The sequence below is a fragment of the Colius striatus genome, chromosome Z (genome assembly GCF_028858725.1).
Source record: "Colius striatus isolate bColStr4 chromosome Z, bColStr4.1.hap1, whole genome shotgun sequence".
NCBI lineage: Eukaryota > Metazoa > Chordata > Aves > Coliiformes > Coliidae > Colius > Colius striatus.
The window spans coordinates 32,106,505-32,134,436 of NC_084790.1; the positions used below are offsets into that span (position 1 = coordinate 32,106,505).

At 37.9% G+C, this 27,932-nt stretch overlaps 1 protein-coding gene across 14 annotated transcripts in view; it reads right to left on the bottom strand.

Annotated features, from left to right (window-relative positions):
• Positions 1–4,804: 4,804 nt before the first annotated feature.
• Positions 4,805–27,932, bottom strand: part of PAM (peptidylglycine alpha-amidating monooxygenase) — a 133,700-nt gene continuing 110,572 nt past the window's right edge. For 2 of the 14 annotated variants that reach the window (XM_062017189.1, XM_062017180.1), the window contains 11 exons: positions 23,111–23,240; positions 18,708–18,824; positions 18,108–18,180; positions 17,352–17,559; positions 16,510–16,710; positions 14,074–14,192; positions 13,116–13,215; positions 11,682–11,735; positions 8,743–8,946; positions 7,152–7,208; positions 4,805–5,622 (listed from right to left, as the gene is read on the bottom strand). In XM_062017189.1, the coding sequence (XP_061873173.1) occupies positions 5,441–5,622; positions 7,152–7,208; positions 8,743–8,946; positions 11,682–11,735; positions 13,116–13,215; positions 14,074–14,192; positions 16,510–16,710; positions 17,352–17,559; positions 18,108–18,180; positions 18,708–18,824; positions 23,111–23,240 (1,445 nt within the window). In that variant the 3' untranslated portion in view covers positions 4,805–5,440. The other 12 variants (XM_062017188.1, XM_062017179.1, XM_062017193.1 and 9 more) reach the window with 10 other exon arrangements.

Below are 27,932 nucleotides of genomic sequence, written 5' to 3' on the forward strand. Positions count from 1 at the left end.
TAGCAAGGGTGGAAAATGACCTACTGGCTTATTAAAACCAGAACTATAATTTCAGAAAGCTTGCATCTTCATTTTCACTTGAGTTTTCTATTGCAGTCTCTGGTACATTGTTGTCTTAATGCAGCTTTGATGAGAGACAGAGAAAATTCCATGTGTCATGGTCTGACATGACAGCCTTTTCTGGTAAGGGGTAAGGGGCATTAAAGATGGTTCCTGTAAGAAGTTGCTGAAAACTCTCCCCAGCTCTGAGCCAGACCCACTTCTGGGGCTAAGGCAATTAGATGCCTCCACAATTCACTTTTTAAGATGAAGCCAGAAGAGGAGGGTTCTTCCTGTTTCTTCCTTCTTCCATCTGTTCTTCTCTGGCTGGTGGTGGTGCAAGGAGTAGGAAGAGTGAGAGAAACAACCATGCAGACTCCAGAGTCAGTAAGGAAAGAGAGGAGGAGGTGTGCTGGAGCAGAGACTCCCTTGCATTATGCAGAGAAGACTGGTGAAGCTGCAATTTATTTGCATTTTGTTAAAGATGCCATCTCAAAGGCAGAGACTCATTTTGCTAAAAGTGACACTGGACTAGGGGCAGTGACTCATTTTGCTAAGAACCCCGAGCCAGGGGCAGTGACTCACTTGATTAAACACCCCCAGCTAGAGGCAGTGACTATGGCTGGAGGAGGCCATGTCCTGAGGAAGGGACCCAATCACTTCATTACAGACTCCAAGCCAGGGACTGTGATTCTCTTCATTAAAACTAAGGCCAGAGGAGGCCATGTCCCGTGGAAGGGACCCAATATTCACAGCAGGAACTTGTCCTGAGGGAGGGACCCTATCACTGCAGAAACTGCAACCATGGCAAAGAATCCACGCCAGAGATATTCACTAAGGACTGCATCCCATGTGAGGAACCCTGTATTGGCAGAAGCAGTAGCTGCTGGGAAGCACCCACATCAGAGAAGATTTCATTAAGGACTGTGTCCTGGGGCAGGGACCTCATATCGGAGCAGGGGAAGAATGCAAGGAGTTGTCCTCATCTGAGAAGAGAGAAGGGGCAGAGCCCATCAGTGACTGACCACATTCCCCATTCCCTGCCCCCCTGAGCCGTTGAGGGGGAAGGAGGTAGAGATATTGGGAGCAGTGAGCTGAGCCCAGGAAGAAAGGGGGAATGGGGGAGGGAGATCTTAAAGTGCTGGTTGTAATTTTCTCATCATCCTACTCCCTTTTTGCTTTTATTCCGTTCTGTTTCTTGTAAGTAATAGAATTAAGTTTTCTACTTTCTAAGTCGAGTACTGGAGTCTGTTTTGCCCAGAACTGTAATTGGCAGCGAGCCCTCCCTGCCCTTGTCTCAATCCACAACAATCTTACTATCTTTTTACTCCCATTTTGCTTGGGCCTCTGCCATCCTAATGAGGGTGGAGGTGAATGGGGGTCACTGAGCAAGAGACTGTCACGGTGCTGCTGTGCTAGCTGGGCCAAACCACGACACCATGCCTTTGAGAACATTTTTCTGCCACTGTACCTGTATGAAATTAGAGCATGCAAACTTGAGGTGGTGAAGTTTACTCTCTGATGGCAAGTAGTTGGTTACCAGTCAAGGAAATTACTGAAGAATCACCAAATGATTTGGGTTGGAAAGGACCTCAAAGATTACATACTTCTAACCCTCCAGCTATGGGCAGGGACATATTCCCTAGGTTGCTCAAAGCCCAATCCAACTTGGCCTTGAACACTTCCAGGGAAGTGGCATCCACAGCCTCTCTGGGCAACCTATTCTACTGCCTCACCACTCAGTGAAGAACTTTTTCCTAATATCCAGTCTTCAAAAAGGGCAAGAAGAATGACCCAGGAAACTACAGGCCAGACAGCTTCACCTCCATCCCTGGAAAGGGGGTGAAACAGCTCATCCTAGAGGAAGAAAAAGATGGTTATCAGGGCAGTCAATACAGATTCACCAAGGGGAATTCCTGCTTGAGCAACCTGAAAGCTTTCTATGGGGGCATAACTGGCTGGTTAGATGACCTTAGCAAGGCTTTTGACACCGTCTCCCATTGTGTCCTCATAAAAAAGCTCAGGCAGTGTGGCTTTGATGAGTGGACAGTGAGGTGGATCAAGAACTGACTGAATGACAGAGCCCAGAGGGTCATGATCAACAGAGTTGAGACAAGTTGGGGTTCCACAGGAACCCTGGGGTTCCACAGGGGTCACTTCTGGTGTAAGTCTTATTCAACATCTTCATCAACGACCTGGATGAGGGGACAGAGTGTACTCTCAGCAAGTTTGCTGCTGACACCAAACTGGGAGGACTGGCTGACTCCCCAGAAGGCTGTGTTGCCATTTAGTGAGATCTCAACCAGCTTGAGAGCTGGGCAGAGAGGAACCTCATGAGGTTCCGCAAGGACAAGTGCAGAGCCCTTCATCTGGGAAGGAACAACCCCATGCACCAGTACAGCTGGGGACTGACCTGCTGGAGAGCAGCTCCCCCTGTTCTCTGGCCTGGTGAGGCCTCATCTGGAGTCCTATGTCCAGTTCTGGGCTCCCCAGCTCAAGAGGGACAGGGAACTTCTGGAGACAGTCCAGCTCAGGGCCACCATGATGATCAGGGGACTAGAGCATCTTTATTATGAGGAATGTCTGTGGGAACTGGGGCTATTTAGTCTAGAGGAGACTGAGGGGGGATCTCATTAATACTTAAAAGTATTTAAAAGGTACATGTCAAGAGGAAGGGATAGCACTTTCTTTCTGTAGTGTGCAGTGATAGGACAAGAGGTAATGGACAAAAGCTGGAAAAAGTTCCACTTAAACTTAAGGAAAAACTTCTTTACTGTGTGGGTGAGGGAGCCCTGGCACAGGCTCCCCAGCAAGGGTGTGGAGTCTTTCTCTGGAGACTTTAAAAATCCACCTGGACACATTCCTGTGTGACCTAATCACACCGCAAGTGGTTTGGACTGGATGATCTTTAGAGGTCCCTTCCAACCCCTACCATTCTGTGATTCTGTGTAATATCCAATCTAAATCTACCCTCTATCAGTTTAATTCCATTGACTCTTGTCCTGTCCCTACAGGCCTTGGTAGAAAGTCTCTTGCCTGTTTGTCTTTTAAGCACACTTTAAACACCTAAAGGCCAAATTAGTGTCTTGGACCCTTCCCTTCTCCAGGCTGAACAATTATAATTCTTTCAGCCTCTCTCTATAGGAGAGGTGTTCCAGCCCTCTTGTCATTTCCATGTCCTTCCTCTAGACTTGCTCCAGCAGGTCCATGTTGTGCTGGAGATCCCAGGGCTGGACACAGGTCTCCAGGTGGTGTCTCATGAGAGCAGAATGGAGGAAGACTAGCCTCTGAATTCCAGAGAGCATACATCATGACTAAAGCTGAATTAATTTGTTCTAGCATGTACTTGCAAAGGATACTTCCCCCTCAAAAAAGGTTTTTTTTTTTTCTCCAGTTGGAGATGAGGATCAAATGAAGCAGGAAGGAGGCAGACACATATTGTCTTTATTTACTTTATAACAAGGAAACAGTGAACACTCACCATCAGATGGACATGTGAGCTATCTAAGTGTTAGAAAAATGGAGGAAAGCCTGTATTCTTTTAGAACTTAGACCATATACATCACCTATGATTGCAGTGCCATCACAGGTTTCCTAACTGCTCTAATTGAAAACCTCCTGTAAACTAGTGATTTGTCATCTTTGCAGACAGCTCTAGAAGATCCTTTCCAACTATGTTATTTTACTTATATACAAGGAGAAGAAGGCCACAGCTAAAAATAACACTGATTTTGCTTTCCAAAGCGAGAGAGAAGCAGGCTGTTTTCCTAGTAACATTAGAAAACAAAAAATTGGCAGGAGAGGAAGGAACTAGAAGACTGCACTAAATACATATCAGATGAAACTCAGCCTGTACTCCAGCACTTTAAAAAGCTATCCTGGATATTTTGCTATACTTGAGAAAAAAACCAACCTGTCAAGTTTTTGTTCCAGACAGAGGAGATTTACAAAATCTTGCTGGGGAAGGAAATCTTATCTTTTGCTTCAATATAACCATCCACTATTCTTTTATTCCCTCAAAATCAGCTTGCAAAACATGCTGCCACAAGAAACTTAAAGCCTACTTTTCAGCTCAACACGAGCAGCAGCCTGTTAAAACACCTACAATGACAATAATGAAAACTGTTTCGTAAAACCCCATGACAATTAGGTCTGTATACATTCTGCTCCCAATATAGGTGTTAAAAACAAGATTAATCATACTCTGATCCTCAAACCAGACTGATAAATCATTGTGGTGTCACACAATGATTCACCATTCAGATGACTCATACAGTTGGGATAATTATCTAGTAGACCTTCTGCAAGTCTCCTGTTCAATGACCACCTTATATGATTGAGGACTCCTGCTGAATGAAAGAGGATGCGTGGAGAAGCAAGAAAATCACAAATCAGGCAGTATTAGGTACCTATCCTGACTAATTTTCATACTTCGAGACACAGGTTTTCTTTTAGCTGTGACTATGTTTTATTAAAGTAAATACACTGCAGTTTTACTACACAAGTAAAATGCCTGTTTAAACATGCCTTTGTACATGTATGTAAATTATTTGTCTTTAAAAATAATCCTTGTGACATAGCAAAATACTGTTTTGACTTCCATACAGAATAACACTTTCTGTTGGCAGAAGACATGACATTTTTTACTTGTATTGTATTTGTATTAAGTGGTATTGTATTAAGTGGTCTGTGTAACTTTTACAAAAATTGTATATAAAAAATGTAAAAGTATGCAAAAAATTCCAAAGTACACTCTGACAACTAATGCTCTGTGAATACTTTATTAGACAAATTACATTCAGCTTCTGAAAATAGTGTTCTAACAGTGATACTATCTAAAAATAAGACATCCCAGAAACACATCAAGTCAGGAAGAAGAAAAAAAAATTAAATAGAGATATTTTTCTTTCCTTCAATGCAATATATGTTAGTGATTTTAAAAAAATAGAAGAAGATTTAGCAGCTTAATTTTCTTGTGGCACTGTATTTTCTTTGTACTGCAACAGGTTAAGGACATTGAAGAGGAAAGGCACGAAAGAAATTGGCAACTGAATAGTTATGGGAAAAATATTTTGATGAAGCAGATAGTAAGTTATTATTTACAAGATCCCCAAATTGATATGTGAAAATACTACTGCTTTAAATCAGTGCTGCAATGAGAAGAATGTTTGCTTTATTACGATGTTCACATAAAAAACAACGGCACTGAAATGGAACTTCTGTACAATCCTCCACTTAAAGAACAAAACTAAAACCAACCAAAAAATAAAGAAACCAGTGTACAGCCCCACACAGACTAGTACAGTTTACAATTAAATACACAAAATCTTAAACGTGCTTAAGGGGAAAGGAATCTAACGTTCTGCGTTGAGTCGTACAATGGAGAACTCAAAGGCTGGTTTCAGGAGGATGAAGGTGCTGGTGGGAGTGGAGGTGCTGAACACTCTTCCTCTGAATCTGTGCCATCATCTTCATCTTTCTCTTGATCACTTCCTTCAGTGCTCAGTCGGTCAAACCCTTTTCGGCTGTAGCCTTTGTGACTTGCAAAGAAGTTCCCAAGGTTAAGGCCACCACCACCTTTCCCTGTGGAAAGGAAGGGCTTATCATAAGGTTTGCTTTACTGTACGGGGAGAATAAAAATCTTACTCGGTCAACACTATAGCGTCAGTAAGTACAGAGATGATTACAGAAGAAGGAAGTTAATCTTTGAAGCAGAAGTTTTAAGCTACATTTTTTCATCATCCTGTTTCATTTTGTCTTTACATCATAGAATCACTGGAATGGTAGGGGTTGGAAGGGACCTTTAGAGATCATCTAGTCCAACCCCCCTGCAGAAGCAGGGTCACCTAGATCAGGTTGCATAGGAACATGTCCAGGTGGGTCTTGAAGACCTCCAAGGAAGGAGACTCCACAACCACTCTGGGCAGCCTGTGCCACTGCTCCCTCACCCTCACAGTGAAATAGTTTTTTCTTATGTTTAAGTGGAACTTTTTGTGTTCCAGCTTCATCCCATTACCCCTTGTCCTGTTACTAGCTACGATAGAAAAACAGGATGTCCCAACCTCCTGACACCCACCCTTTAGATATTTGTATATGTTAATAAGATCACCCCTCAGTTTCCTCTTCTCTAGACTAAACAGCCCCAGTTCCTGCAGCCAGTATGAAAGATGTTCCAGTCCCCTGATCATCTTGGTGGCCCTGTGACTCTCACCAGAAGTTCTCTGTCCCTCTTGAGCTGGGAAGCCCAGAACAGAACTCCAGATGAGGCCTCACCAGGGCAGAGAACAGGGGGAGCAGAACCTCCCTTGACCTGCTGGCCACACTCTTCTTGATGCATCCCAGGATGCCATTGGCCTTCTTGGCCACGAGGGCACATTGCTGGCTCATGGTTAGTTTATTATCAATCAGGACTCCCAGCTCTCTCTCTGCAGAGCTGCTCTTAGCAGTTCGACCCCCAGCCTGTACTGGTGCATGGGGTTGTTCCTTCCCAGACGCAGGACTCTGCACTTGTCCTTGTTGAACCTCATGAGGTTCCTCTCTGCCCAACTCTCAAGCTGGTTGAGATCTCACTGAACGGCAGCACAGCCTTCTGGGGAGTCAACCAGTCCTCCCAGTTTGGTGTCATCAGCCAACTTGCTGAGGGTACACTGTGTCCCCTCATCCAGGTCGTTGATGAAGATGTTGAACAAGACTGGCCCCAGAATCGATCCTTGTGGAACTCCACTGTCCACAGGCCTCCAACTCGACTCTGTGCCATTGATCACCACCCTTTGGGCTCTGTAATTTAGCCAGCTCTCGATCCACCTCACTGTCCACTCATCCAAGCCACATTGCCTGAGCTTTGTTCCCGTCTGTTTGCCTTTAGTCTTTAACAGTTTCATTTCAGTCACCAGATCCACAGATACCTTTATAACAGCCACTGTGGTCCCACTGGTAGCAGCACATTCTCTTCAGCAGGCAGATATGAAAGGTGGTGTAAAAAATATTTCCACAAAACACCCCAATCCTTCCTCCAGAAAGTTCTATCAAATCTGTTACTTAGCTAGATGTGAATACAGAAAGAAACCTCCAGTTACTTTGTTCTCTAAAGTTCTTCAATGACCAAAACTTACCTCTAAGTCTGCCTAAAATTCTGCCTGAACTTGAATCAAGTTTGTGCTCTCCATCAGCTGAAAAATAAGGTAGATTTCAAAAATAAAAGAATAATATTCTATGATTAAATAATTATCTATATTTTCAAATATGTCACAAATATTCATCAAATTGATCAGTAGCTCTAAGAAGCAAAATTGATATTTTTCTTCACTTTAAGTTGAAATTGTAATTACTAACAAGATTTTCACACCATGGATGTTCAGTTTATGCCAATTCAGCCATTAGGAAGATTCACATTATTCACATCAAGTAATTTCTAATTCAATTCCCTCAACTTTCCACTTATGTTACAGTGAAGAGTTCACAGACAGGACAAGTCACCAAGCTTGTCCTTTATAATGTACACAACTACAGTCCAGCATGCTGCAAAATACAGCTTGACATTTGAAATGGTTTCCCAATAGAGAAGTCTGGCTTTCTGGAAGACAGTGATCTGTGACTTTCTTCAGGTATTTTGGAGGAGCCTTCTCTTTCCCCTCATAAACTGTATCCTTCTCCCTGGTAACTGTTTCCATCCTTCTTCTGAAGAAAAATTAAATCCCATGACCAAACTGTCTTTCTTGTATCATACTCAGTTTCCACCAATTTGTGCAAGAAGCTTACTTTTACACATGTAACTGCATTATGCTCTTCAGCACAGTAAATTCAACCACTCCTTGAATCCAAATGGAATGCAAAGATGCCATTATAGATCACGTTCATTAATGGCAGTACTGCAGTGGTCTAGAGTGTGAGCATATTTGCTGTACTAAATGTGAACTGAGTCAGGAAGCTGCACACTTCAAGTGAAACACATCCAGTTCAGTCACACAGCAGCATTGGATTGCTGCACTACCTACACTGTCACTAGGTGGCAGAACTGTGCTGTTTCTCTATTCCTTGTACATTTTCTTCCTTCAGCTCAATAAAGCTATTTATGCAAATCAAAACAAGTGTAATAATAAAACTCCTACTGCAGCCTACTAGCTTCTCAAAAATAGTATCTCATACAGTATGAACAGAGAACAAATTCTCATAGCACTGTGAGTGCCAATTGAAATTCTCATGGCAATGGATGGAGGTGCATTATGGAAACATGTCTGACTCACAAAATGTGCCAGCTAGTAGTGGACAATAATATATGATCTCTTGTAAATGTTATCTGTTTGCCTTCTGCATAAGCCTTTACTGTACCCACACAGTCTTTTGTTCATAACAATTTAAAGATCCCAAACTGAAAACCAAGCTATGCTCAGAGTATTAAATTTTATGTATTCTAGGCAATAACATATATATGTTATGTTTCTGAGATACCAATTTACTGCTTGACATCAAATAAAGTTTTAGATACACATTCTGAAAAGGTGGTGGCCTAAGATATAGTTTTAAAGGTTTAAGGGGATTCAGCTGCTGCATGCGCAACAATTCTTAGTTTGCATGCAGCATCATAGCAACTGTTCAGAAAGGTAAAGTGACAGTAAGTCTGTCTCTTCATATCCTTGTCCCTCAGTGTTCAGTCATGTTTTGAGATGGAATAAAAGTCTGTTCTCTAGAGTTACTCATGGTTACCTCCATAGACAGTTGTCTTCCTCCACCGAATAAATACTAAAATTGCTAGCAGGACAACAACAGGGATAACTAGAAGGGTTGTAATAAGAACAAAGGAAACTCCAGTGCTGGCCTGTTGGACCAAATGTTGTTTTTCCTGCTTCTTTAGAGAGTCTGTTGGTTCTGCGTTGTTTTTCAATCTGGCTTCTACAATTGCTTCTGATTCTTTAAAAAGAAGACAATTTCAGCATGTAATCCATATGTATCAGGCAAGCAAGAACAAGGCGTTAAAGAATGGAACAAGCTCAAATAGCTGAAGTGTTGAGCCACAAGGAAACAAAAGACATTTATGGAGACATTTTTAGCTCTTGCTGATGTTATCCAAAACATAAGGCCTGATGAGAGCCTGAGTGATCTCACTCACTAGTGAAGATGCCCTCTCCTTTTCTCAAATGGGGAAAGGAGAGGTGTCAGGGAGAGTTCTGTCTTAAAAAGTATCTATCATTTAAAATATAAGAAAATCCCCAAAATAACTACTTTTGCAAAATGCCATGTGATATAATATCAATAAACTATCTCCTCTTGATACCACAAGAAATATAGAAATGCAGTATCTGATGCATTATCGTAAACACAAGGGAAAGAATTTAAAGTACTTCTAAATAAACTCATGACAAAGGGTTACATTTTCAGAACTGATATATCCCATGAAGGAATTTTGGCTCTGTAAGTCTGGAGAGCTTTTGAAAACTGCATCTGATCATTACTTACTAATTTGTTGCTTCTCCATCTAAAGGAGAAAGCCAGTTTCACTAAAATCCTTGATGCCATTTTGTGTGTGTACAAAGGAACACACTTTGTGTTGTCTAGCTACGTATTTTAAAATCTGACTTAGCTACATGTCTTAAGAAGCAGCTGAATCAGAAACACACTCTGAATCAACTTATTCCTTATCAGACTTAAAATTACGTTCTATTCTGAAAGAACAGCAACTACTTCAGTTTACACTTAGCACTAATGATAACAATGATATAATTGTTATGACTAATACAATGATAACATGCTGTCTGTCCAAGTGGTTATAGTCAAGAGTAAATTCCTCCACCATTTTGCCCATCTCTGTCCTTAACAGCAGTGCAAGCAATAGTAACAGTCTGTTACCAGGAGGCTGTGACAATGCAGGCAACTGTTGTCCACTTCTTAAGCAGAGGATGACTCAAAGTCCAGTAGCTATCTGTTTTTCAAATGAAGCTGAAATATGTTAACTTCAGTCTACATACACTAAGCAGTTTTACAAGTTGTTACTTCAAAAGCAGCTTCTTTTTACTCTGTAATATTAGAACTGTCATCTACCATGCTATCTTCTTATAGAAAGCAAAATGCATGAATATATATGTCAAGTTTTGTTGTGCTGTGAATGCTGTAATGTCAACACTTCCCTTTTGAGTGCTTCAGGAAGGGTGATGTATCAACAGAGACAAAACGGATAAAAATTTTGGCAATAAGGACTTCACTGTTTTGCAATGTCAGCCTCCTTTATTCCACATGCTTGCAAGTGGATGGCGGGATCTTTTGGTATTCTCCTCTGCGTATACATGACTCAGGCAAACCACACAAGCTTTGAATTCAATCAAAGAAAAAACAGTTAAGAACATTTGAACGTTCTATAAAGTCCTGTGCACAGCATGGTACTGTTTTTCTGAAAGGAAAATTGTTTCAACATAAAAGACTTACGTAATAGAATACAAGTAGTTAAAATTACTTTTCATCTTCCTGAATTGCTATTTTACAACTTTCAGTCTCTGTATATATTTTTTCACCTCCTTATATTAAGTTTTCCTATGTTTCAATTTTCTTTTTGTTTCCTTTTTTTCTGGTGTGTATTAGAAGGGCTGTGGTTAGTTGGTCGACACAGGTTCTCCTCCCCCTCTACTCTGCCCTCGTGAGACTGCATCTAGAATATTGTGTCCAGTTCTGGGCCTCTCAGTTCAAGAAGGACAGGGAGCTGCTTAAGAGAGTTCAGTGCAGGGCCACAAAGATGATGGAGTAGAGCATCTCCCTTAGGATGAAAGGCTAAGGGAGCTGGGGCTCTTTAGCTTGGAGGAGACTGAGGGTTGATCTCATTAATATTAGGCAATGGGTACAAGCTGGAACATAAGAGATTCTAAAGAAATACAAGAAAAATGTCTTCACCGTGAGGATGACAGGGCACTGGAACAGGCTGCCCAGGTGGGTTGTTAAGTCTCCTTCTCTGGGGATATTAAAAACCCACCTGGACAAGTTCCTGTGTGACCTACTCTAGGTGGTCCTGCTCTGGCAGAGGGGTTGGACTAGATGATCTTTTGAGGTCCCTTCCAACCCTTAAGATTCTATGATTCTATAACTTTCATATAGATAAATTTGAAAAAAAAAAAAAAGAGCAGTAAACCTAGAGAAACAAATTTAAATAGAAAAAAATCTATTTTGTGCCATATGGTCTGACCTGCAAGGCTGTGTACTGAAAGAGTCTGCATAAAGATAAACCAAGTAACCCTTTTTTGGTGGTTGAGGATTGTGGAGCAGGAGGAAGTTGCTGAGGATATACCTGTGATATAACTATCACAGTTACATTTCAGAGCTATTTCTGCATCTAAGGGAGCTGACACAGATAGCAATCCAGACCACATCAGATGGTGGTATGGAATTAATCCACTAGTTAAAAATTACCTTGATGTCTGTGAAGCACTTATCATCACCAAAAATCAAACGTTTAGATTGGCTGTAAAATAGCGTCTACTACATAACATTGTTACAAACTGCTTTCTAGTGCTTTCCTATGCCAGTTCATTTTATCTGCATGAAATGGTGGTGAAAAATAGAACAGCCAAAGCAGCTAGTATTTTTCCCTCCAACTTGGCAGAAGAAGTCCTAATCTATATGAAAATACTGGTTCCTTCATTTCCATTATGAATCAGACTAACCTTTTATTTCCTGTACCTCAATACCAGCCTTTTTAACTGACCGATGTTCCATTTCTGTAAAACAAAATTGTTCTTCAGGACAACTGACATTTCAGAAAGACGCTCGGTGACATTTTCCTGCTAGCTTTCTCAAACGTACAGTGCAATCCTACAGTAAACAATCTCATCAGCATCTGAACTTCACCAAAGAAAGTCAATAGCTCATAAGGTCATGGAGAAAACTATTCAGCTTGATTCATGAAAAGTGTTTGCAATAGTTAACTCTTACGGTACAGAGATAGTTCATGGGTACATGTAATGGTTCAGAGAGTCCCACAAAACTGAAACTGTTCATTACAATCAAAATCACGATGGACTAAAGACTATCTGAATCCAGGCTCCTTAGCTACTGTAGTTTTATAGTACAGTAAAAGCTTAAAAGAAAATTATGTACAAGGACTTTCCTTATCTAATCTGTTAAATGATGAATAATTAATTTTTAAAAAAATTCTCATGTTCCTTTGAATAAAAGCCTAGAAATATGCTTGTTCAGGTTACTACTTGCAGAAAGAGCCATACTCAGTCAGAATTAAAATCTATCTGGTCCAGTTTCCTGTTGTTAAGAACAGCTGATACCAGATTCCTCAAAAGAAAATCCTTGAACTGTAAACAGACAGATATGGAACAACTACTTTAGTCAGAAGTTCCTTCATAACAACAGATTCCTACTGGTTGACTAACACCCTAGAGCCTGAGGCTTTACCTCTGTCATACATCTTTTACTCAATATAACATAACAATGGATTGCATTTTTATTCCTGTAAAATATCTAAACTCTCTCTGAATCCAACTAAATTGATGTCTGACTAACCAGCTCCTGCTCCTTGAAATCAGACTGCATACCTTGGGGGGGGTTACTAGATTAAAGCTGGGAAGTGTTTCCACTTCACAGAAGTAGGACTTTGAATTATACCAGATTAATTTTCTAATGAAAAATATCCTCAATTAAATGAATATAAATTTCAAGTTGACTTTTTTCCTCTTTTGATTTTTACCTTGGCCTCTGTCAGTTTCCTATGTGATAACCTCAAATGAAGCAGTTGACTTCTCAGTAGATGATATATACAAATTATTAAAATGCCAGAGTCATGCTTTTGTTTAAGCAGATACTGACATGATAAGGGATAGATCTACCATGAGGCAAATGCATTTTGATTCCTCCTGCAACAAATGAACTCATGTGCTCAGGACTCTGGCAGTTGAAGAGTGCATGACGAAGAATGGTCTTTTAATGGAAACTGAGCAGTAGCACAAAACTTCTGCAGGCAGAGCTTGCAGTGCATTTAAATCTCTGTAATTAAACCACCAGGTTCTTGGCCAGTGATACCAGATAAATAGAACTTATCTGAAGACATAAAATGTGAAGTTACGACATTAAGAACAAACAGAACATACTTCCTGTGGATGCAAACTTCCACACTGCTCTGGCATGAACATCTCCAACAAACACTGTTTTATCTTCTGAAGCAACGATATCATGTGGCATCTCAAAGCCCTGTGAAGACAAGCAGTCACCGATTACCCTTAAGTGCCAAAGCATTCATGAGGCCTCCTTAACCCTGAACTTGACACTAGTCACTATCAGTCCTTAGACTGGAAAGAACAGTATGTGCTGCTGTGATGGCCTAATATGAGAGAAGAGACAGGAATTCCACTTCTTTTCTATGCTTGCTTTCTCTGGGGATAACAACATGGAGATTACTTGATGTACTCAAGCTAGACAATTCTTATAATATTTATACCAGTATTCTTGCATATGCCTATTTTTCTTCAGAGTTTGTATACAACACAACTGTTTGCTATACTAAGAAAAAAAAAGAAACCTCTAATATAATTTAGAACTGAACTGAAAATAACAATCTATATGTGTTAGCCATTCTTCAGGACCATCTGTGGAAAACTTTTTAAATGTTCAGTATCGTATGAATGACATTTAGCCTTAAAGTCCACACTAATCTTCTGAAAATAAGGGATGTAACCATACAGTTGAACATTATTTCTGCTTAGCAATATACTCTATTTTCTAACAAATTACTAGCATCTAAATATATAAAGTTTTCAAGTTGTTCATTCTTCCCTTGAATTAGCTTTTAAAATCTGAGAGATATTAAGTAGGCTTATCCTGACTGAAGGTATTTTCATAGCAATCATCATGAGGGTAGTGTCATTGTCAAATGTAGAAACTTAAGACCCAAAATTCCAATGTCCTTATTAAGTTAACATTATAAAGAAATCTGGTTTAATATCTTACATTACAAAACACCTTATTTCCCATAACAGTTTTATGGAAGTTGGAGAAATATGATGTTACCAACATCCTCATAGATATCATTATATGCAGCAGACACTCTACCTTTCTAACTGGAATGAAAGTATCAATTATTTCTCCAGTAGAGAAGTTCATCACAAATCCTTGCACTGGTTCTGCCTCCCCAGGATAAGGCATTCCGTTAACTGCAAAGAGGAGACCACCTGCAACAACATTAGATTTGCTTTAACAGCCCACACATAGCAAACTACAGTGAAGATGAATTGTAATAGTATAGATGAAAAAAGGCTGTCCAAGAGAAAGAGAGAGACAGACAGAAAGGTACAACGCTAAATTACAACAGGAGAGTTAAGGTAGGTATAAGAGGTGAAGGTTTGGCATGTAAGAGATGCACACTTTGTCCAAATAAGAACAAAAGGTCCATACTATTTCATAGATTGGTTTAATGTAAGAAGAATGTTAAAGCATTAAATAATCTGAAGCATGCTTTGCTAAGAATGCTTGATCTTACAATGGAAAGTTCTTAAAAGGCATCAAAAGTAGAAAGTCACCAAGCAAAACTGTGGGACCACAAGAAGAAAAGGTGTGAAAGCGGGACTTGTTTTCCTCATTTTTTTCTGTGGAGTATGTTGGGGAGATTCTGACACTCATTGGTTTTTTTTCATAGCAAAGAGGTCAGAGGAGTCAGCTCAACTGGAAGAAGATACACAAAAGCTGTTAGACTAGTTGGATGTTAATAATTCAACAGGTTTGGATGGCACTTAAGTCCTCATGACAAGTTGAGTAACCTGGCACTGCAAAAAGCCATTCCTCCAGACTGCCAAAGTAATGTCCATTTATAAGATCGGCTCAAAAGAGTGCTGAGAACTTACGTATCAACTAGTCTGTCTTCCATCAGCAGTAAGATGGCAGAATCCACAATGAAGAATAAGACATGGAAATGCATTGGTATGGCTTCTCTAAAGGGAAATTATGCCTCACCTCTGAATCGGGAGGAAAAGTGCACTGGTAAAGGAGATTCTGGTGACATACTTGGATTTTCAGAAAAATTTTACAAGGTTGTGCATCAGAGGTTATTAAAGAATATGATTTGTCACGGGGCTGAATGAAATATCCATTAATGAACCAGAAACAAAGACCACAGCTTAAGGATAGAGTTTATAATTTTTTCAGGATAGAGATGCCTGAATAGTGTTTGCATGCAGAAACTGGAGCCAGAAACAATTTAATTCAATAGCCTTCATCAATGACCTGAAAAAAGGGTTAAGAGTGATATCTTCCAGTCTGAGGAAGGTATTGAGTTCTGTGGAGTAGACAAAAGCCTGATGATATTGAGAAAGTCCAGAAAGACTTTGTAAGAGCGAGTTGTCAAACAGATGACAGAAGAGTTTTAGCAGAGACAAATGTAGAGTGATGTTTCTGTGAGAAAATAATCTAGAGTATGTCTACATAATGTTTAACTTGGAACAAGCAGCTACAATTCAGGAGAGATATCTCTCAGCCATCACTCAAAGGTCTCTGAAATCTTTGTCTCTGTGTACAGTGACAGCCAAAATTTGTCCAGAATATTGGGCATCATCAGTAAGAGAGGAATAAAGAGGACACTTCTACCACTATCCAAAAATAGCATTCCCACATCTTGAATAGTGAGTCCTATTTTACTCTCTACATCTCAACAAGGTCCTAATAAAGCTCAAGATGCTAGAAGAGATGCAGTCAAGTGACTGAAGCAATTAAATGGCTTATGGGGAGAGACTAAGGTGGCTGTGAGTTTTTTGGTTTGGTGAGCAGAAGGCTATGGGTGAGTTTGGAATTGTTATTCACAAAATACTGGAAATAAGAAGCACTCTATGAATCTAGGTCACTTTTAAAACTGAAAGAAAAAGTGGGTACTGACCTTCTGGAACCTGTAACTGCAAGAGGTCAAGGAGGCAGACAGTACAAGCCATCTCAAAATGAAAACTCACAGGCAACAAGTCTACAAAAACATACTATGAATAAGAGGTCAGGAGCTACCTCCTAGCACCCTTAAATAAAGCGCTTGTGGATGCATGGGGAGTAGGAGAGGAATGGATCACAAAGTGCAGCCAGGCTTATACCTTCTCCTTAGAGTGTGTCTCTTGCTGCCACTGTTGGAGACAGTGCTATAGTACATCCAGTATATCATTTCTTACATTCTTAGCAGGTGCAAAAGAGGCAACCATGACATTATATTTAATATCAGCTACAGAGTCAGGAGCCTGATGTGTCAAAATTCCTCCTCCAGTTCTTAACATTTACATTCAATGCATTGGTATTAAAAAATTGGCATTAATAAATGGACATTTCCATTTTAATACACTGATATTACAAATCTAACCCAAAAACGTAATACAGTAAGTGTTACATTATCTCTGCTTTGAAAGAGAATAAATATTTGGCCTATGATAACATGATAGCACTCTTCATGAAATAACACTGTACTGTGACATATTGGCATAAAGCAACTACTTGAAATACAAAGAACAGGAAAAAAATTACCTGGAACATATGAAACTGCAAACAACTCTCTTCCAAACGATTTGTGCTTGATGTCTCTTACAAACTCCGTGTTGTCTAACCTGAAGCACTGAATTCGACTGTTTTCCCTGTCTGCAACACACAGCTGACTGAAGTCAGGTATCAGGACTAAGCTGTGAGGGATATGAAACTGTCCAGGTCTAGCTCTGCCCAAAGAAGTCTCTGTAATACAAAATACCCAGCTTACACTGAAACAGTTTTGCTTAGAAATAGCAATTATGTCACATAACACAATATAACACTGGGAAAATAATAGAGTCAGCTTGCTTAATTCTCCTATAACTTTTACTTGTTTAGATAGGTAGAGTGTGCTAGCCTGCTGCGTTTTCTTTGTAAACCCCAAATGTATGAATTCGCTGTTTCCCTGTAATATTTGGCATAGTTTCATACCTAACACATAAATCTGAGTCAGGCAGAAACATAATTATCCATAAAACTTGATCATTGGATAAATCTGGCAAATATGGTAAAGTATTATATTATTTGTTCAAATGTTTCAGAAAAAAACCCCTGGTTTTGTGGAAGTCAGAACATTTTCTTGACTGCACATGCTAGCACTTGTACTGAAAGCATGCTAACGATCTCTCGTTTTCTATTTTTAGTGAATACATAACTACTACAAGTAGCTATATGAATAGAAGAGAGAAAATTAGAGTGACAAAGCTGAAATTCTAGGGCCTTGAAGGTATTTCAGTAATAGAAACTTATAAATAAAAATAATAGTAACATGAGCAATCTCACGGTTCATGATGAGTAAGTGATAACAGCAGTATAGGTAAAGTACCAAGAGCTCTGACCTGTACCTTCTCCCCACTGCGTCAGGTACACTCCATTTGGAGAGAACCGAATGACTCGACTGTTACAGTAGCCATCAGAGACATAAATGCTACCAGTGACTGGATCCACGGCCACATCAGTTGGTTGACAGAAATGATTTTTGTCACTGCCTGGTTGCAAAGCCACTCCTAAGATCAGTAATGGTTCTTTCTCATCTGCTCGCAGTTTGAAAACCTTTTTTTTTTTTTATTCAATGGGAAAAAAAAAAAAAGAGGAGTTCCGTTATGGAAGGTGAAAGATAACAGAGATGACTGCTGTGGAATATCTATTACTATATTACTATGTATAATATAAATTGATGTAACAAGCATTATCTTAATATGTTAACCATGATATCTGTAACCAGTTTTTCCACAGTGCTGATACCAGGAGATTTCTGTCTAAAATATAAATTTTCTGTGATTACAGCAAATGCATTAGTTTCACATGCTGGATTTAAGTACATAGGAGCATTGATAAGAAAAGACATAGCACAAAGACACATTCTTTTTAAAATGGACTATTGTTTTAAAACAGATACTTTGATTTTTTAGTACTATGGCCACATAGCATTTTATTCAATATAACTATTCCATGAAGGCCACAGGGGACAATTTCTGTAGGCATATTCTTAATGTTTATCTTACCAAGCCTGGATAAATAACGTCTATCAAATCTCTAGGAAAACAAAACCAAGTTTTGGCAAAATATTAAGGTCCTGTGTACAGTGGTGAAAAACATACCTGATGGAGAGCTACATCAGTGACCCAGTAGTTACTCTTCTTATCTACACTCAAACCATGTGGTAAATAAAACCTGAAAGTTAAATCAAGTTAAAAACATATTTCAGGAAGAATGATGTAGACATGAAGACTTCACATTTTATCTACAAATCAACAAACTGAAGATTTCACTTTTTATCTACAAATTAACAAATGCTGCTGTATGGACCTGCAGTGTGTAATGATAAAGATAGCTTCACAGAACAGAATTTTCTTGACAAGAAATGTCGCAGCTCTGAACTTCAGCTGATCTCTGGTATCTCAGGCTAATATTTGGTGTCTTTATGGACAATATAAAATATGAGGTCTGCATTTCTGTTAATCTGATTGGTAGATTAAATTGTATCTATTACTGGAGAGTGGAAGTAAATATGACAAACAAATGTTATTAGTTGTTGATTTGGTAATTATTATTTACTTATTTATTTATTTATTTAAACAATCTCAGAGGCTATGATCACACAATGTAACATAAAACAGACATGAAAATGAGTTTGGGGACATTTTGGAGTAAAATATACAGAAATGTTAGTTCTATAAATAAAAGTAAAAATAACTTACAGACTTTTGCCCATGGAATGAAGCAGTTTTGCATTACTTGGATTCAGTACAAGAATTGTGTTTTGTGCAATTGGTCCAAGTCCTCTTTGCTGATAAACAAAGTTGCTGTCAAAAGAACTACACAAAAATAGTGGAACAGAAAGCCAGCATTAGAAGTTTCTGGTGATTAATAACACAGGTTCAACTTAAAGCTGAGTTTTGTAGTTTAAATTCAGTGTGGAGTTACTGGCTTATTTTTGTTGTTGTTTTTTAAGTAAGTCATATTGCATTACTGTGTGATTTTAAGAGCTACAGTGTTGGATGCCTGCCATTTCCTACTGAGCTTATTACTTCCAAATTAAAGGCGCACCAAATCAACACAGCAACAATACAGATAGTAAAAAATACACTTCTACTTTTTCACCCTCTCTTTGCTGTGACAAATCAAGAAATGGAAAATAAAAACAATGTAGCCTAAGTAAACATATAGTTAATCACCAGAGCATAATTGCCAGTAAAAACAGGTACACTTTGTACTAAGGCTGTTTATATCTGTTTATGTGTTTTCTTTTTTCATTTGTCAGACAAAATTCAGTGTTTTGCTAGAGCTTACTACTGCAAGATTCAGGTCTTAGGGTTCTTAACTTCTAAGAGAATGCTTGCAGGATATGATGTGCCCTTCTCCTATCCCCATAACTTGGCACTTAATTTTCAGGATACATGGATTATATTAGTAAACAACATTTAAGTATATAACTTTTTCAGACATTAAGAACCAAGACTAACCTTCCAGAAGGCATAAAATTATCATACGTGTAACAAAGAATAAAAAATATAGTGGTCTGTACACCTACAGAGAACCTGGCTATTACTCCAACCTGTTGAAAGATATGTTCAGCATGTAGTGAAGGCAAAAAGTGTGTAAAATATTTTGAACAAAATTTTAAGTCTAAAGGTATCATGAAATAGTACTTGACTATGAATTTAAGATATAGTCTCTCTCCTTGTAATTTTAAATCCATGTTAATCCTTAGAGAAATTCAGCTCTGACTGATGCAAGTTGATAAACAAGAATATACTTTGTAGTCGCAGAAAAGGCTAAGAATGAAGCCAAAACTTTATATTGAACAGTCCTAGCAGCTTCAGCTCTCCATAACATAAAATATTTATATGTCTAGAATTTTCAACGTGGAAAAGCAATACTGGCTTCATATATAACCAGAAAAATCTCTGACAGGATGTGTTTAAGTTTCTGCATAGGCTACAACAGAAAAATACAGTTTAAAGATTGCCATTATGTACGGTAACTACCTATGACTACTTAATTTCCAATGAAAATCAGTCCTTTTCACTATGAATGATTAACACAACATGCTAGTTACTAAAACTCTACTGAGCCCTCATAAACACTCTTGCCATGATGCTATAGGGAGATACTGGGTAAATGGTACTGGCACACAACGGTCTACTGATGTGTACCTGCTTAATTGATCATGGTTCTGCAGGTGTTCTGCAGTGTTGGAGAACCAATACTGGATAGACTGAACTAGTATCACTGTTATTATTAAACAGCACAGCTAATCACAGAAGAGAGTTCTGGTGACAGCAGGTATTGTATACCAAAACCCAAGGAACACAAGACTGCATCTCTAGTGAACTTTAACTGCATCTCTAGGAAACTTTAAAAAAAAAAGGCTTTCCTTACTATGATTTTAGGTTTTAGTCATAGTGCTGTCCATATTTGCCTGCAAATAACTACTCAGCTTTTCTGGGAACTGAGTGCTTTCAGTATGAATAGAAGACTGTATGCTATTTCACATACAGTGAGCCTACTGAGCTTTTAAAATAGTCTACAGGAGTGCACCTTCTTGCCAAATTTCCTTTTCTAGGACAAAGACTGACACTCTACAGTCACTCTTTCCATCCTACCATTTGAGACCAATTTCCCAGCTAGTCAATGTTCCTTTGTTTCAACTGATGAGGACACACAGGATGCTAACTATTGCTAACTTAAAAGAAGGAAGACCAAAATAAGCGAACACTTTACTATTATAGGTAATACTGCTCTGCATCATGGTTTTCTAATAGGTTCTGCAGTTTGGTATCAAAGCATAACTAAAATATGCAGCATCTGTCACTACTTCTAATTTCAAACTCCAATGTAATTCCACAGCTATTTTTCTACTTTTCAGCTGGCCACTTCAAACTAATAAGAACAATTTATTGCTAAATATAATGTCCTTCTAGCAGGCTACATACTAAATTTAGACAGTCTACCTGATCTCATAAACCCTGAAGGCACAACCCTGGGCTCTATCAATACCCATGACAACTTCTTATCCCTCCACCCCAACAGTCATTAATCCCTTTCAAATATTCATTTTTCACGCCTTTTAATTGAAAAATGAGAACACATATACTCCTCCCTTTTCAGCACAACCCATTAAAGGGTCCCCAGACTATTTCATATGCCCATGGCGTACCCAAAAGATAAAAAGGGAAGGCTGACTGACTGAGCATATGCCTGTGTGTGTCTTCTCTATGCCACAAGATATGGAATAACAGCTTAAACACACGTGTTTTCCAAATGCATTGTTTTACAGTCACAATACAGAAGTTTTAGGCTATCTGATGTAAGGGTTCCTAACAACACTACTTTTCCTATATATTGGTTAATTATAAAACGAAAAAAAATCCCCAAAACTTGTGAACAAAACCCCTCTGAAATGAATCAGCTATGATTTTATTTGCAAGGCCAGGCAGCTTCACTGTTTTCCAACTTTAATCCTCATACACTGTCAAATATGGTAAGCTCTGACATCAGACTGATCTACAGATTAATGCTACTAATAATAAATATAAGATAAAACATGTTTTTTTAAGTCTGATAATCACAGGCTAAATAGAAATATTCAGAATATGACCAATAGCTCTGTCAAGGACAGGTCTGAGTGAAGTGACTCTGTTGTATTACCAAGCACAGCTGGTATGTATGTGGTCTCCAGATGACAGCTCCAATCTTCTTCTGCACCCAAGACCATAAGAAAGCTGAAGTTCAATCTGTCACTTGACTTGTTGATTCACTGTGCTCACTTGGTATTTTAATTTTTGTTTTGTTTAAAATGTGTAGAGTCTCCAAATACTGTCTGGTCTCAAACTTCAATTTTGTGCTCAGTGTTGTGGACACATCTCCATTGTCAAACACTCAAAAATACACAATTCAGAAATAAGAAATGAATACAAGTGGCAGCCTATTTTAATTTTTTTTCTTTTCAGTTATTTGTTTGATGACACAAAGAACAGCACTTACATTCATGCGTAGGCGGATTAAAAAACCCAAATCAATATCAGCTTTTACTTGAAGTTTGAGTGATACATGCGTTACACTTTCAAATGTTATATTCTATATTTATATACGCTTGAGCTGGAGAGATCACTGATACAATAGACAAGACATAAATTATTGCCTTATCTGTTGTATTATGTTATTCAGCTAAAACCGAAAAGAACTTTCCTTCATAAAACAGTATTCTAAGCAAAAATTGTTATTATAAGGTTGGGAAAGCTGCCCCTTCTCATTTTCAGAAACAATGCTAATTTCAAATGAATCCATTGGGTGAAAAACCCCCTACTGTTTAGCCTTGTAGTAATACACATGGAGAACAGACTCTTGAAAGAAGGTAAAAGAAGCACATGTAGAAGGATACTACATAATGTTCTGTTACAGGCTAATATTATTTCCTCCCAGTGTTCTGTTAGAATTTAATGGAACTTTTTCCAAAGTGTCCATCTAAATACTTAGACATTCTGTTGTAAAGCTCCAAGACATAGGGACATTATACTTTATTTGGCACATGCTACACTTAAAATAACATATCTTTGAGTATATTATTTTAAAAACACTACAAAACTGGCCATTATAAAGTTTGGACTTTTTTTTGTTCATTTACTAGATCCAGTAAATTTTATCAAATTAGTAGAACAAAGCCTGTTTTGAGAAGGTGGACATAAACTCAAAAATGAATGAAGATACACTGGAACTAGCTTTGCATTTCTTAATGCCAGGTGCTAATAGTAGTATACCATACTAAACCATCATTCTTCTGATCTAATTATTACTGCTAAAAAACATGGAGAAGATAACTAATCTCAGTGAATATTACAGTAACATGATTGTACAGTTTAAGGATCTAATGTCCTATGTTCTTTTTCTCTAGAGGTATATTCTTATTGTCTAAAGACTTAGCAACCCCACCATCCTGAACTGTCAGTCACCACCTCCATTCTAAGTCTTCCAAAGGTACTTTCAGACAAAGAAATGAATGTTAAATGGAAAAGGATCTGCAATCTGTCTTGAGAAGACATGCAAACAGCACACACTAATTTGGCTTTCTAAAATGCCAATCATTAGAGTATTGACTTACTTGGCATCCCAAACATGATCACCTCTGTGGAAGATAACTAAGTTATTTTCAGGGTCCAGAGCCAACCCAGAAACTTGGCCTAATTTGAGGTCTAATCCAGGCCATTCCACAGCCTCTTCCATGTGGAAATCTGAGCAAAGAAACAAAAGACATTCATGTAGCATATTTTCAAAAAAAACAAGGTTAACTTGCATTTGGTACAGATTGTTGGGAATGGACATCTTTTTACATGCAGTATTTCCATTAATGCATTGCAATTAAATTCCAAAGCACAGTTTTACTACAGTAAAGCATGCAAAAGCACTGGCATCCTGATATGCATTGGATGACAGAAACTGTAGAACTGTTTTTGACTTCATTCTTTTCTCCATCGTATAAGGTTACAGTTACAGATTACAGAAATATACATCTGCTATCCAGATTGACCTATTGATGTTGTATTTAAAATAAGCATAAGAGACTATGACTGACTAAACCAACTATGTATCAGAAGAGGTTGACTCATGACACTTTTTCTAAAAAAGTCTTAACACTAAGGAAAAAAAAATCAGGGAAGGAAAATCAGCAATGAGAAGCAAAATTGTCAGTAATTCTGTGAAGTTTGCATATGACTTTGCTTACAATTCATATATGCATTAGTTCTGGATGGTGTTCATATCCTAATCCAAATATTATAAGCATGAACAGGAAATAGATAAGAATAGGAAGTAGATGTCTAAATCTGATGAAAAAGATGAAGAAGTGTAGAATACCTTTCATTGCTTATGCTGTACTACACTGTTTTTAATAGTGAGTACTGGGTAGTTTCTGAATAACACAAACCTGACTTTCACACCAAATCAACAGCAAAGGATTTAGCAAACCAACCACTACAAAAAAAGTTGGATACTTCGTTTGTTTGTCTTAAATCATAAAACTCTTCAATTGAGGGAGATAAATTTAGTTTTCACTTAAAGATTAAAATAAAAAAATACAGAAAAGTATGTACTTCAATATCTGTCTTATTTAAAAACAGACTTACTCTGATTAAGGGTATGAACGCTCCAAATATGAAAAAGCAGTAGAGTGAAGAGGCTGATCTGTGTTGCTATGACAGTAGTATTAAGAGATAATTGATCAATATTCCCTCCTGTCCTCCCAAAAATGTAATGTCAAGACAAATACCACTAATTCTGATAAAAGAAAAAAATCCAATCCAATTCTAAAATGCCTCCTACATGTTAGGAAATTGATCACTCCTTGCTTTCCAAAACTAATTTGTTCAGCATAATTCAGGTACTTCTAACATGCAGACTCTGTGTGTAGGTATGTATGAAACTGGAGTGATTAGAAAACAATTTCTGTGGAGTTATTTGAAACTGGGGGTGTTTCACTAGCATTTAACATGGTTGACAGCATCATGATGTACTTCTGCAACTTTCAGTTCACCCAAAGTTTGTGTATTTTGCTGTGATCCTAAACACCCACCATTGGTGTAACCATCTGGGAAGGTAAAACACATGTCCCCATTCACAAAGTGCCAGGGCATCAGTGCTTTGAAACAGGGCAGATCACAGACCTTAACACACAGCACCCATGTAGTTTGAGAGGGCTCAGCTGGAAGCTAATGAAAGGAAAAGTGAAACAGTGTCTTCAGGTCACTGTGCAAGCCAGCTGTCCTGAGAAGTGCACCTCCTCCCCACAATCTGCTTCCACTTCACTTGGAAGAGATATAGTCTGAGGAGTACCAATAAAGATGGGGTACAAGGAAAATCCTTCTTGACAATCTACATGGGAAAAGATAGAACCAGTGCTGAAAACCTCCCACAGACTAGGAGACATTTTGCCTTTGTAATTTCAGATACCATAGCTAGAGCAGGTGACAAAGAAACTCTTTAGGCTAATAGAAACATAAGGCATTCAGCAATTGCGGCAAATCCAAGGCACTAATCAGAAACTTCTAAAATAGTGAACTACTCTGCACTAATTTTAGCTGAACAAAAGTTCCAAGCTCAAAGAAAAGCTGTTGAGAGGGGGGAAAAAAAAAAAAAGAAAAAGATACTTCTTTACAGTTCAGCTGGTGACAGCTGGTGCAGTACTAGGTAAATTCATGGACCGCTGAATGATTTTGAAAGGAATAAAAGGATGGAAATTCAGCATCTGCTTCTTCACTTGCTCATCCTCTATCAGCCTAAGTTAACTTGCAGAAAAATTCTGTATATTTAATGTTACAATGCCTCTTGGTCTCTGAGTCTTTTCCAAAAAGCTAGAAAAATAAACAGGCAATACATAACAAGACTAAATTTTCGCCTCTGTAAAATTCTGTCTCTTAAAAGATGTGTACTATAAAGTACAAAACGTTTATGCCTTAATCTAAAGGACTAAACTATTTCTGATTGTTCAAAACGAACATACAGCAAAAAACAGTCTAATCAACTTCAGTCTCTATACAACCGTTACAGTTTCTCACACTTTCCTAAAATTGGTTTACTATTGTTATATTTTCTTTTCTTTTTGCAAGTTATATGAAGGCAACTAGCTTTTTACAAAAACTTAGTAAATGTGGACCACAAAACTAAGTGGTACACATGAAACCAAATAAAATATTTTTTCCCCTTCAAAATAATTTAGAATTACTTAAAAAAAATACAGATAATCACCAGTTTTAAGTACCAGATCTTCTACCTTGTAATTTAAAGTAATTCCTTTCATCAGTAAAACTGCAAAGAGTTACACAGATTTAGGAAATGCAAATCAGCCTCTAATTTCTCTATGAGTGAAAGATAAAAGCTTTATTTCTTGGAAATAACTGCAATTCACTGACCAGAAATCCCTTGAAGCTTCTGCTAGTTTTTAACTTTATAAATTTTAGTCATGTTGCATTTACTCCCTGCCATCAGAGCAGTCATTTAAGTCTTGACAAATATAAGAAAGCACTTCACAAGGGAGTTTTAAAAATTGAAAAATGACACTGTTTGCCTTAATTAGGAGGTGTAATTGTACTAGTTGCAGTGAAGCTGAACAATCTGGCTGAGCAGTGACCAGTCTTGGGGTAATAAGGTAACAAAAATGCAGGAAGAACAGTAGTATAAAATGATAATTATTCTAATAGCCTTACTTGTTTATAATAATATTTCCAAGACTAAAAATATTAATTCCAGTAATTTTTAAGAAGTTAAATGAAATAAATTTAACAGAATTAAATTCAGTATAGTCAAGAATTTTATGAAGGGTGTAAATTTTATTAAATCAAGACAACTTTATATTCCACTTCTTCCTCTGAAGAGGAGAATTCTGTCACATGTTCTTTTACCACATAAATGCTTCACAAAACAGAAACTAAACATGTGCTTGAAGATTTTATTGCTGCAGAAGTTCTTTTGCCAAAAGATGGCGCTGACAGCTTCTGCCGTTCGGAGTATTTGCAGTTGGCACCACAAACAGAAAAAATAATCGGTGTTAATTAGGATCATTTTAATTTTCACTTTTGTTATAACTCAAAATTGCATAATTTGAAAGTCTATTTATTCATGAGCCCTCTACCAACAAATTCCCCCCCAAAAAATACATAGCTACTAAACTGCCAAGCAAATGCTTTCTTTAGTTAGGATTCTTGCCATATAGTGTGACAACGCAGACATTTATTCAGTTCACTGACACTCTCTTGCCTCTGTAATTTCAACTAGGAAATTTCTTTTTTCTCCCCCTACACAACACAAACTATTAGCCTGAACTGATGAAACTGATTTTTCAGGAATGCTACACGCATTACTCTTCCAAGCATCTAATTCCAGTGTTGCTTATGATTTTCTCTTATGTCAGGCACATGGTAACATTCCACTTGGTTTTCGTCCCTATACCAAAAACATGACAGGCTCTCATTTAATGAACTAGTGTAGCATAAGATCGGAAAGTCCTCATCTTTAGTTTTCTGTTAGATACAAACCCAGAGTTTTGCCAATTTGAATACTAGAATGAAACCTCATACAAGCGGAGACAACATATGTTGGCATTTTGAACTGACATAAAAATCAAATGGATGATAAATGATGTATATTTATGTACAACAGTACTTGGAAATATCAATCTGGCTGGTTGCAACATAAAAGCAAGCATGTGCAGCTACAGCTTATGCAAACAGATGACCTTCATGCATACATACCAGTTTCTTTTATGAGATACGTGTTACATGCTGCATTATCTGGCTTTCCACATTAGCAAGTAAGATGAAGCACAAACAATATCACAGAGACGAAAATTTAAGTATAGCAAACACAATACTTTCATGGTTTCTGCTATCATAAAAAACCTGAAGGGAATGAATTATAATCCTAGTATAATAAAATAGCCTGCCCAAGAATATTTGGATAGCCAAGCCCAATTTGAAATAAATATACAGAAAATCTTACTTCTCAAGAATTTTTCATTATTAATTATCAATCCTTCTGACTGAGAGAAAAAACCCATCTGCCAGAATTACAGCAATAGATTTTACAAAATCTTGTATCTGATAAACCAAGGTAATCAGAAAACTCATAAAATGCATTGATTATCCCAGTGATCATTTTATCATGGCTACTTGTATTAAGAAAATTCTTCACTTCCCATGACTACTATAACCAGTGTTTGCCTTGTTTTAGCATAATTGATACAGAATCATTGAGTAAAAGTCTTGAGAGTAGAAAAAAATACCCCAAAAAGTACTGGTATTGTGCCATTGGCATACATTCTTCTTTCCCACATAGGGAGGGAAAGACTACAGTGAAACTCCTCTAAAACAGAGAACACTTCCATAATTAGGAAAACTTTCATGTAAAATACTTCCAAGCATCAACTGTTATTC